General features: G+C 53.7%; 1 protein-coding gene across 4 annotated transcripts in view; it reads right to left on the reverse strand.

The window, feature by feature from the left end:
* FCGBP (Fc gamma binding protein) overlaps positions 1 to 12,209 on the reverse strand; it is a 106,377-nt gene that overhangs the window by 20,242 nt on the left and 73,926 nt on the right. For 3 of the 4 annotated variants that reach the window (XM_055103614.2, XM_055103615.2, XM_063600265.1), the window contains 6 exons: positions 10,417 to 10,990; positions 9,406 to 10,022; positions 8,146 to 8,689; positions 5,959 to 6,551; positions 2,465 to 3,059; positions 2,147 to 2,346 (listed from right to left, as the gene is read on the reverse strand). In XM_055103614.2, coding sequence (XP_054959589.2) covers positions 2,147 to 2,346; positions 2,465 to 3,059; positions 5,959 to 6,551; positions 8,146 to 8,689; positions 9,406 to 10,022; positions 10,417 to 10,990 — 3,123 coding nt within the window. The remainder of the gene's footprint in view (positions 1 to 2,146; positions 2,347 to 2,464; positions 3,060 to 5,958; positions 6,552 to 8,145; positions 8,690 to 9,405; positions 10,023 to 10,416; positions 10,991 to 12,209) is intronic. The other variant, XM_063600264.1, reaches the window with a different exon arrangement.

The following is a 12,209-nucleotide window of genomic DNA, read 5'->3' on the forward strand; positions in this document are numbered from 1 at the left end:
GCACAGAGGGGTTTGGCAGACGTCACAGACAAGGGACATCTCTTAGCAGGATGGCCCCTTGTCTGTGAAGCTGAGGCACAGCATGGCTTTGGGGCCATCATTCATTGGTTCATTCACTTTTCTTCATTTACTCATTCATTCCAAAATATCCACTCAACGTCTGCTGTAGGAGAAATGGTGTGACACGGTAACTAAGGGCAGATCGCCTGGGCTTGAAGCCCGTTTGTGCTGTTTCCAAACTGTGTGACTCTGGGCAGTTACTTCACCTCTTTATGGCTCAGTTTCATGATCTGCAGATTGCAGATGATAGTAGCGCCTGCCTTTGGAAATATAACTGAGTTATATTCAGATAATAACCAAGTTATATTCAGATAATAACCAAGTTATATTCAGACATGTAAAATTCAGATAAAATGAAAAGGGTAGGCCGGGCGCGGTGGCTCATGCTTGTAATCCCAGCACTTTGGGAAGCCGAGGCGGGTGGATCACGAGGTCAGAAGATTGAGACCATCCTGGCTAACACGGTGAAACCCCGTCTCTACTAAAAATACAAAAAATTAGTCGGGCGTGGTGGCGGGCGCCTATAGTCCCAGCTACTCCGGAGGCTGAGGCAGGAGAATGGTGTGAACGCGGGAGGTGGAGCTCGCAGTGAGGCAAAACTGCACCACTGCACTCCAGCCTGAGTGACAGAGCGAGACTCCATCTCAAAGAAAAAAAAAAAAAAAACAGAAAAGGGTTTCCTTTAAAACATTCAGATAGGAGAGGTACGTGGGGTAGACATCAAACAAGATCCGGAGAATGTGGCTTATTTTTGAAGCTAAGTGATGGGTAAGTACATGGACAGTCATTCCACTTTTCTCTTGATTTTTGCAGGTTTGAACGTTTTCAGAATAAAAAGTTTTTAGATATGTAATGCATATATAAAAATATGCACACATAGCACTTAAAACGGTACCAGATACATAGTAAGCACTATCTACACATTTTCTGTTATTATTAATATTATTTATGTGAGGAGAACAACAGAGAGAGGGTTCCACCCCTAGGAGAGCTCACAGTCCTGCAAGGGAGATGGACATTAGACAAATACATGCTCCAGTCAAAGAAAAAAGACCAACGGGGACAGAGTGGGAGAGGGAAGTAGAGGGTGTTAGCAGCTGGTATAACACATGAAAATCTTGTCTTTGTGGTCAGAAAGGCTCCCTTCGTCCAGACCTGGAAGGCAAAGCCACCCTTGACCTGGGGAGTCAGGGGAGGGTTTAAAGCTTCAGAGCCCGTGGTCATATTTAGAAAGATCTTTACCACTCCCATGTGGAGGGTGGACCAGAGGGAGCAGAGGTAGGAGCTGGGAGGGACCCAGGTGGGAGAGGACCAGCTGGACCAAGGGAGGGCCATGGGGACAGGGAAAGGAGTGGATACAAGAGACATTGAAGAGACTGAGTGGACTAGCTGTGGTGGCTCATGCCTGTAATGCTCGCACTTTGGGAGGCCAAGGCAGGAGGATCACTTGAAGTCAGGAGTTCGAGAGCAGCCTGGCCAATATGGCAAAACTCCACCTCTACCAAAATACAAAAAATTAACTGTGTGTGGTGGCACGTGCCTGTACTCCTAGCTACTCGGGAGGCTGAGACAAGAGAATTGCTTCAACCTGGGATGCTGAGGTTGCAGTGAGCTTGAACCCGAGAGGCGGAGGTTGCACTCCAGCCTGGTCAACAGAGCAAGACTATATCTTAAAAAAAAAAAAAAAAGAGGCTCAGTGGGTCGGGCATGGTGGCACATGCCATTAATCCCAGCCCTTGGGGAGGCCAAGGCGGGAGAATGGCTTGAGGCCTGGAGTTCACGACCAGCCTGAGCAACATAGTGAGACGCCCCCATCTCTATGTGTCCACAGGAAAATTAAAAATTCGCTGGGCTTGGTGGTGCACGCCTATAGTCCCAGGTACTTGGGAGGTGAGGTGAAGGATTGCTTGAGCCAAGGAATTTGGGGCTGCAGTGAACTATGATGGTACCACTGCACTCCAGCCTGGGTGACAGAGTGAGACCCTGACTCTAAAAGAAATAAATAAGAGGCCAAGTAGGCTGTGGGGCTGATGAGCAGTGTGAGGGGTGAGGCCCCATATTCTGCCCCAGATGACTAGGTTCCTACCTCAAAGTAGACACCATTGTGGTAGCAGCCACATTGCTGGATGGGCACGCAGGCTTGGCCGTTGTAGAGGAAGCCGGAGTCACACTGGCAGCCCTCAGCACACCCATCTGGGCACTGCAGAGGGGCACTGAGAGCCGAGCAGCCCAAGGAGCAGGTGTCCGCACAGAGCTCGTAGTGACTGTTCAGAGGGCACTCCATGGCTGCAAGGAGGGGGTACCGATCAGAGCCCTGGGGAGGGAGGCACTGCAAGGCCCAGGGTCTACCCCTTCTGTGCCTCAAGCTCTCCCCTCCCTGCCCCTCCGGCTCTCCCTCACTCACGACAGAAAGTTTCATTCCTCCAGGGCTCCACGTGGCCTCCAGCCGCCTGGCAAGCACTCACGTAGGCATGGATGTTGCTGCAGAGAATACTCAGGTTCCCACCACCCAGGCAGAGATCAAAGACGCAATCTTTCAAGGGACCCTGGGGATCCACCAGCTTGTGGCAGGAGGCCAGTGGCCCTCTGGGGCTGGAGAGGAGCCCACAGAACTCCTCCTTCTGATACTTCTTCTCCAACTCGGGAGGACACTCGCCGCTGGAGTTGCAGCCCTCGCTCCCCGGCGGGCAGGTGGGCGGCGGCAGGCAGGGAGAGTCGGGCACCACCTCCTCCCAGGAGTTGCCAAACTCATTGGCGTTGCCTGCCTGGGAGCCATTGGGCTTCTGGAAGTCATCCTTGGGGTTGCCGTTGTAGTTCCCACACAGGCCACACATCAGCTGGTAGTAGTTTCCGGGGACGGTGACCCGCACATAGTACACAAGGTCGTAGGCCACACGCAGGCCAAAGTCAGTCTCAATCACAACATCTGAACCATGCTGGGAGGCACGGATCTGGCCGTTGGCCAGCACCACGGGCAGCTTCATGTCCACACCATTCACCTGGGAGGGGAGAGAGGCAGGCCACGCTTCAGAAAGTAGACTTTGAGTGAGGGTGGGACCCTAGTTCAAGCCCATGCCTGATGCTGATCTTTGTGACCTCACCTCTTAGGCCCTCAGTTTCCTATTTATTAAATGGATATAATAACAGGGCCTGATAGTAGATTGAATGGTGGTCCCCAAAAGACATATTCACCCAGAATCCCATAGCGTGAGCTTACTCGGAATAAAGTTCTTTGCAGATGTAATCAGGGTAATAATCTCAACATGAGATTATCCTGGATTAAATTGGGCCTTAAATCCAATGACTAGTATCCTTATAAGAGCCAGAAAGAAAAAGACACAGAGACACACAGAAAGGGCCACATGAAGATGAAGGCAGGGATTAGAATGGTGTTGTCACAAGCCCAGAGAACCTGGAGTCTGCAGAGCTGGGAAGGGAAAGGAAGATCCCCCAACCAGTGTCTTTGGAGGGGGTGCGGCCCTGCCGACACCTTGATGTTGAACTTCTGGCACCCAGGACTGTGGAACATACATTTCTAGTGTTTTAAGCCACCAAGTTCGTGGCAATTTTTTATGGCAGCCACGGGAAACGAATACAGGTCTCGATGAAGTAACAAGCCTCCAGCTATCCTTTGTTTACCACTTGCTGCAGTCATTAATAAGCAATCGCCCCCAGAGCCACTTGCCCGAGTTCAAACAGTTTCCCCCTTACCCTCTTTGTGATCTTGGGCAAGTGAGTCACCTCTCCCTGTTTCTGTTTCCTCATCTATCAGGCGGGAATAAGGTGTTTGCCCCATGGAACTGTTGTCACGATCAGATAAATTAATATTTGTAAAGTGCTGAGAAACGCTGGCATAGCATGCATGCTTCAGGAGCATTTGCTGTTATTAGCAGCTATGAATGGAGGTTTTTCTTCTGAAGAGTAAACAGACACCATAGGTTTTTGCTTTAAAGCATCAGCGAGTGGAAAGTTAGGCTAAATTCTTGGGGAAATGAACTTAAACCTATGAGCTGAGGACCAGCGGTTTCAGTTAAAGATTTACTAGGCTCCAACAAAGCCTGGTAAATCCACCCCTGGACAGGGCACAGTGGCTCATGTCTATAATCCCAGCATTTTGAGAGGCCAAGTCGGGAAGATCACTTGAGCCCAGGAGTTCAAGGTCAGCCTAAGCAATATATCGAGAGCCTGTCTCTACAAAATAAAAAAGAAAACAAATTAACTGGGCATGGTGGTACATGCCTGTACTCCCAGCCACTCAGGAGGCTGAAGTGGTAGGATTGCTTGAGAGCAGGAGTTCGAGGCTGCAGTGAGCTAGGATCACACCACTGCACTCCAGCCTTGGTGATAGAGCAAGACCCTGTCTCTAAAAAATAAATAAATACATCAACCCCTGATTAACATGCTTTCTCACCCTTCCTTATCACAGACAGTGCACACTGGATTCTTTTGGAAATGTGAAGAATCAGAGGAGAAGGCAGGAGAAAGACATGCTCCTGGCTGAGTCTCCTAAAAAGATGGTCAACTGCCACACTTCCCAAGCAGGGCTGGGTGGTGGGTAAGGGCAACTGACTTAGCCTTGCCTCAGTTTCCTCAGCTGTAAACTGCGGGGTAATAAGAGCTCCCACATTTGTAGGGAAGCTGGGGGTTTCAGTAAGAAGCAACTAACAAGAACATCAACAACTCCTACTTATTTAGGCGCTGTATGTCAGGGGCTATTCTAGGAGCTTCGGAAACATTAGGGAATATATTCAATTAAGTCCTGCATGTCGGCCGGGCACAGTGGCTCATGCCTCTATTCCCAGCACTTTGGGAGGCTGAGGCCGGCAGATCACTGAGCTCAGGAGTTGGAGGCCAGCCCGGCCAACATGGTGAAACCCCGTCCCCACTAAAAATACAAAAATTTCCTGGGCATAGTGTTGCACACCTGTAATCCCAGCTACTCTGGAGGCTGACGCAGGAGAATCACTTGAACCAGGGAGGCAGAGGTTGCAGTGAGCCGAGATCGCGCCACTGCACTCTAGCCTGGGTGACAAAGCCAGACTCTGTGCCAAAAAAAAAAAAAAAGAAAAAAAAAGTCACGCCTCTCCAGTTGGCCAGATTAAGTCAGTAATTGATCAGCACCTTCGCCAATACTGCCACTAGAAAAACAGCTGCGTGTCTGTGTTTCAGTGGGATCTCAGGGGAAACCCCTCCACTATAACTGAGATGCCAGTCTCCACATGAGACCAAATCTTCTCAGTAAGAAAAGCACCGCAGAGCAGCACGGGGTTCAAGCTCCACCTTTGCTGGGGGACTATGGGCCAGTGATGGGCCATCCCACTCTGAAAAATAAAGCAAGTCATAGTGCCTGCAGCCCCTGTTGCAAGCATACAGACACCATGGACATGAAGTGCCTGGCAGCCAAAAGGTGTGCAGTCAGCTGTATAGAAACTATAGCTGCTGTTGTTGTTGTTAAGGGGGTGAGAGTGTCACCCACAGATTGTCCTCTGTCCGTGAAGCTTCTCCAGACTTGGACTTTCTCAACCTCTGATGGCACCACATCCTGCCAATAAGTGGCAGACTAGGGAGATGAGTAGGGCAGAATCCAGGACTGAGGTGGGGAGAGGATGGAGTGGGAGGGAGGAGAGGGTGGGAGAAATTTGGAGAGAAAAGTCAATGCCTGGAGGTAAAGAGAGGGTGGAGACTGAGGGACAGAGATGGGGGAGCAGCTCCCAAGTGCCTGATGACACCTCCCTCATTGGCTTCCCACTCTGGGTTCTGACTGGCATCTTCTGTCCTCAGAGACCCCAGGCCTCGCACATGCACTCTCATCTCTGTGCCCCCAACTACTGGGCTGAGCGCTGCCTGTGCCCCACCCACCCACAGGCCCCTCGCCCCCTGCCCCCCATCTGCTCTCACCGTGACCTTCCACTGTCTCTGCTCCAGCCGCAGGGTGAAGTTTGCCACCTGGACCGTGATCACCCTGGTCACACTGACTCGCCCATTACCCCAGGCCACGTTCTCCTGCAGGACGGCAAACCGATGTAGGCCAGGTCGGGTGCCGCAGGTCTGAGCCAGCACATACACGCAGGTGCCCATGAAGTCGAAGCGGCGGCCATCGAAGGTGGTGTAGTGGGGATCTCCCGACGCCTGGCAGGTGGTAGAGCCCACGGCCACGCAGCCCAAGCTGCCACCGGATGGCCGGCAGGTCTCATGCGGGCCGCAGCTGGAGGGCTCGCAGGACACCTCACCGCCCTCCCGGCAGTGGCAAAGGGAATCACACCCAGGGCCAGGGTAGAAGGTCTGGCCCAGTGGGTAGTAGCGGTCATCGTGGAGGCAGCCACACTGGCCCACAGGTACACACGTGTCACCACTGAGCACGAAGCCAGCATCGCAGACACAGCCTTCACGGCAGGCCGACTTACAGCCCTCGGGTGCCGAGAGGCTCGGGCAGCTCCCAGGGCAGGAGTCACCGCAGAGCTCGTAGTGGCTGTGGGCAGGGCACTGGAAGGCTGTGGGGACAAGGTGGGCATCAGCCAGGTAGGTGTTTGAGTCGCGGTCTTGGGAGGCCCTGAGTGGGAAAACTGCTCAGGCCAACTTGGGCGTCTCTGGGTATGCACATGTGATCCAGGACATCTAACTGGGGGACTCAGCGTGGGACCTGGAATGGGAGGGGACATGCCCAGGACTCTCTGACCAAATATTTCTTAAGATCAAATGACTCTGCTTGCCTGAATTTTTTTTTTTTTTTTTTTTGAGACAGGCTCTCACTCTATCTCACCCAGGCTGGAGTGCAGAGGTGCAATCACAGTTCGCTGCAGCCTCCACCTAAACCTCAAGCAATCCTCTGGCCTCAGCCTCCCGATTAGCTGGGACTACAGGTGTGAGCCACCACATCTGGCTGATTTATTATTATTTTTTGTAGAGATGGGGTCTCACTATGTAAGCCAGGCTTACCTGGGTGAAATGGATCACTTATATCTATTCGGGGTATGCAAGATCAGAACTGACTATGGGTATATCTCAGGGTGTGAATGTGACTGGGGTATGGGGCCACATGTATCTCAGGGTATGACTCTGCCTGAGGGCACCCAGCTGTGGGTGTCTGATATGGAGCATCTCCCAGAGTCCTTCTGACATGGTCTGCCTAAGGGTGTGCCTGGGTGAAGCTGGCAGGGTATCTGTGACCAGGAGACCTGCCTGAAGGGAACCGCCTAGGACTATCTAACTATGCATCCGTGTGGATCTGCCCAAGGCTATGCCAGGATCCTGATTCTTTCTGAGTGTATCTGACCAGTCAGTATAAAATTTAAGCAGATATCACTGAAGGTATGTGAGTAATTCTATGTGACTAGGTGTATTTCAGTGTGTGCAACAGACCTGGGCCCTCTGACCAGCTGAAACTCACTAGGTCTTCCTAACAAGGGGTACTTTGCGATGTGACAGAGGCAGGGTCAGCCATCCCAATCTACATGCCTTGGATACCTGAAAGCATGGATCACCAATCCCTAAGAGTGTCCTGGACCCCAGGTTTCTTTTCTTTCTTTTTTTTCCTTTTTCTTTCTTTTTTTTTTTTTCTGTTGTTTGTTGTTTGTTTGTTTTTTGTTTTTGAGATGGAGTCTCTGTCACCCAGGCTGAAGGGCAGTGGCATGATCTCGGCTCACTGCAACCTCTGCCTCCTGGGTTCCAGTGATTCTCCTGCCTCAGCCTCCTGATTAGCTGAGATTACAGGTGCCCGCCACCACACCGGGATAATTTTTGTAGTCTTAGTAGAGGTGGGGTTTCACCATGTTGGCCGGGCTAGTGTCGACCTCCTGGCCTCAGGTGATCCGCCAGCCTAGGCCTCCCAAATTGCTGGGATTACAGGCGTGAGCCACCGTGCCCACACTCTGACTAGGTGTTTCTAACTGACTCTCTCTCACTGCAGTACCTGACTTGGGGCATTTCAGTGTGTGAGTGCCAAGGTGTTTCCTGACAGGAGATACCGAGCTCGGGAAGGAAGGTGGACCCTCAGCCTCACGGAGGAGGAAGGGGCTGCTGTCCTACAGTCCTGGGAAGGGCAGGGAGAGACCCTACTATGGGGACCATGCATGGAGCAGTACTCACGACAGAAGTCCGGCCGCCTCCACTCGCCGAGCTGGGCCCCAGCGGCCTGACAGGCTGCCACGTAGGCGGCCACTGCAGGACAGAGGCCTCCAGGATGGCCCTGAACTTGGCAGGCGTCCAGCAAGCAGCCCTGGAAGTACTGCGCGGGCGGCACAAGGCCGTGGCAGGGCGCCAGCGGGCCGTCGGTGGAGGAGATCACGCCGCACGCGTCCGGGCCGCCGAAGGACTCTTGCTGCTCTGGGGTGCACGGCGACGGGCATGGCTTGGACACACAGTCCCCGCAGCCCTGGGCGCCGCCCACCTGCCATCCGGCGGGCTTCCCGCCCACAGCCTTCAGGTCGTCTGCGGGGTCCTGGTTGTAGTTCCCGCATAAGCCACAGAGAGAGCCCGCGTACGCCGCCGGCACGCGCAGGCGCACGAAGCTGTCCCCATCGAAAGCCAGCGAGAGCCCTGAGGTTGTGGTCACCACCACGTCGGTGCCGCTCAGGTGTGCGTGCAGGAGCGAGTCCAGCTGGAAGGGCAGAGCGACGAACACACCGTCCACCTGCGGGCAGGGGGGGAGCGGTGAACGGAGCAAACACGGGTTTGAATCCTGGCCCCACTACCTACTAGCTGTGGGACCCAGGGCATGTCACCTCCCGCTGAAAATAATAACCAGCATCTATAGGCCGGGCCTGGTGGCAAAGCCTGCAATCCCAGTACTTTGGAAGGACGAGATGGGAGGATCGCTTGACGCCGGAAGTTCAGATCAGCCTGGGCAACATAGTGAGACCCCCATCTCTACAAAAAAATGAAAAATTAGCCAGCGTGGTGGCGTGTGCCTTTAGTCACAGATACTCGGGAGGCGGAGGCCAAGGCAGGAGGATGGATTGAGCCCAGGAGTTCCAGGCTACAGTGAGCCCTAATCCTGTCACTGCACTCCAGCCTGGGCAACAGAGTCAGGCTAAGAAAAGAAAGAAAGAAAAGCAAGAAAGAAAAAAAGAAAAGAAAAACAAAGAGCCTCTATTGGCTCATGTCACTGACTCCTCATCCTTCTCAAAAACAGGTACTTTTCTTAGACCAGTTTACAGAGGAATACACTAGGCTCAGAGAGGAAGAAGCCGCTGTGCCAAGCCATCAGGCTCCTAGGCCTACACTCTGACCCTTCCATCATGCCCCAGCTAAGCTGTGAAAGGTGCCCAGGGGAATGGTGAAGCCCTTACCATCTCAGGCAACCCCAGAGCTGGCACTTGCTCCTGTCTGGCCCACAGCCCTCCTCACCTGTAACTTCTGGGGCCAGCGGGCACTCAGTATCAGGCTGTGGTTGTAGATTTGCAGGGTGACACTGCGGGTGTAGCTGACAGCCTGGCTGCCCCGGTGCTCATTGGCTACAGTGACAGTGAAGTTCTCAGTCCCCAAGGGTGGTCCGTGGCAGGGTGCACTCAGCAGGTACTCGCAGGTGCCTTGGAAATCGAATCGGTGCCCATCCAGAGTGACGTAATGGGGGTCACCCCACGCCTGGCACTCAGCTGTGCTGATGGGCTGGCAGCCGTGCTGGCCGGATGGCAGGAGGCCACACACTTCACCCAGCCCACAGCTGGCAGGTGTGCAGACCAGCGAGCCACCCCCAGGCCCGCAGTGACACCGCTGGGAGCAGGTGCCATCAGCCCAAAACTCACTGCCCGCCTCGTGGTAGGTGCCATTGGCCCAGCAGCCGCAGCCGTTGTTGAGGGAAACACAGCGGTCAGCACTTAACACGAAACCCGCGTCGCACTGGCAGCCCTCCACACAGGGGCCCTCGCATACGGCTGGGGTCGTAAGGGGTGCAGGGGATGGACAGCTGGCCGGGCAGGGTGGGCCACAGACCTCATAGTGGCTGTTTTCTGGGCAGGTGATCTCTGTGGGCAGATGAAGGAGCAGGAAGGAGAGAAACAGAGAGAAGGATGTTAGGGGTGGGGTCCCAGGACAGGGTGTGAGGAGACAGAGGGAGACACTAGGGAGCAGACAGAGAAAGGGGGAGACAGAAAACAAGACACAGAGAGAGGACACAGAGAAAGAAATGGGAGAAAGCGAGACACCAGGAGACCCAAGCAGAAACTGAGGGAGCTAGAGAATGAGAAACAGACAGATAGAGACAAGCAAAGCGAGGCCCAGAGATGAGCACCAAGAAACAGAGAGACAAACAGAGAGAAAAGAAAACAAAGAGACCCAGAAGGACCAGAGTGAAACCAAACCAGCCCCAAAGAGACGGGACCCCGCCCCCAGCCCCGCCTCTGCTCCCCCAACACTCACCACAGCCGACCTGTGCCCGCCAGTCTTCGATGACAATCCCAGCGGCCTGGCAGGCGGCCACGTAGGAAGCCAGTGCCTTGCAAAGAATGTCATGGGCCCCACCACCCATGCAGACGTCCAGAACACAGCCCTTGAAGAAGCTCTCAGGTGGCACATGAGCATGGCAGGTGGTGAAGGGGCCCCCTGTGCCGGGGGCCAGGGGTCCGCAGAAGCCAGGGCCCTCGTACTGCTCCAACCGGTCCTCAGGGCACGTTGGGCAGGACCCCCGACATTCGTCCCAACACAGTGGGTCCCAGCCTGGGGCTCGCCAGCTGCCGCCCCAGATGGGTATGGAGGGAGCCAGTGTGCCATTAGGGAAGACCTGGTCATTGTTGGGGTTGCGGTCCATGTTACCGCAGAGCCCGCACACTGCGCCATGATAGCTGCTGGGCAGCGTCACGTCTACCCGCCAGTTCCAGTCATAGCTCACTTGCAGTCCAAAGTCAGCCACCAGCAGTGCCTTCGATGCACCCTGGGTCACTGAAATCCGCCCGTCGGCCACGGAGACAGGCAAGGCTGTGAGCACACCGTTCACCTGGGGGAAGGAGGGAAGGCAAACGGGTCACTGGAGGTTTTACAGCCCCAGCTCTGGCCCTCTGCCTCCCTCTCTCTCATCCCACCGGGGGCTGGGAGAGGCCAAGGCCTTCCCCCGATAGTTGGATTGTCATCTGACACACTGGACAGTTGTTCTAGCCCAGGTCTTGGTGAATGAAACCTCACTTTACTTTTTCTAGATCTTCTCCCTTGATCTCTATCTCCCTCCTCTGTCTCTCTGTCTCTCTGTGTCTCTCTCCCTCTGTCTTCACCTAAGTCTATATCACTTGGTCTTCTCTCTCTCTCTTTCTGTCTCTCTGTCTATCTCTCCCTCCTCTTCCCTTCCTCCCTCCTACCCTCATTCTCTGTGTGTCTCTTCCACTCACTCACTATCATTTATCCAGTGCCTACTCTGCTCCATCCCTCATTTTCTCTCTGTGAGCTACCATTAAGCTCCATCTCCATTTCCCTGGGCAGAAAGGATAGCCCATCTGTCTCCTCGGATCTCCCTACATATCTCCCTATATTTCTTTTCTTTTTTTTTTTTTTGAGACAGATCCTCGCTCTGTCACCCAGGCTGCAGTACAGTGTGGAAATCTTGGCTCTTGTAACCTCCACCTCCCAGGTTCAAGTGATTCTCCTGCCTCAGTTTCCAGAGTAGCTGGGAATACAGTAGCACCACCACACCCAGCTAATTTTTGTATTTTTAGTAGAGATGGGGGTGTCACCATATCGGCCAGGCTGGTCTCGAACTACTAATCTCAGGTGATCCACCCGCCTCAGCCTCCCAGAGTGCTGGGATTACAGGCGTAAGCCACCGCACCTGGCCCGATCTCCCTGTATTTCTCTCCGTGTCCTGGTCTCTGGGCCTCTCACTTGTTCCCTCACAGACACTCAAACGACTGTTCACCTGGACTAGACTCTGAGCTCAGCATGTGACATGCACCGCCTTGCTGTGGGGGAGGCCCTGATATGATGCCCACTTCACAGATGAGGAAACTGAGGCCTACCAAGTGAACTGCCCAGCATCACATAGCTCATAAGGAGGAGAGGCTGGATTGAAACCCAGGTCTATAAAAAAGGCAAATGCTGAGGTCCATGTTAAAGCCCTTTGCAAGGGGCTAGGCTCATTTAATTCCCAGTAACAGGGTGATATTTTTGCTGCAATTATTCTTTTTGTTGACAGTTTGTTTCAGGCCCAGGTGAAGACAAAGAGCCTT

This window comes from Pan paniscus, chromosome 20 (genome assembly GCF_029289425.2).
Source record: "Pan paniscus chromosome 20, NHGRI_mPanPan1-v2.0_pri, whole genome shotgun sequence".
Classification (NCBI taxonomy): domain Eukaryota; kingdom Metazoa; phylum Chordata; class Mammalia; order Primates; family Hominidae; genus Pan; species Pan paniscus.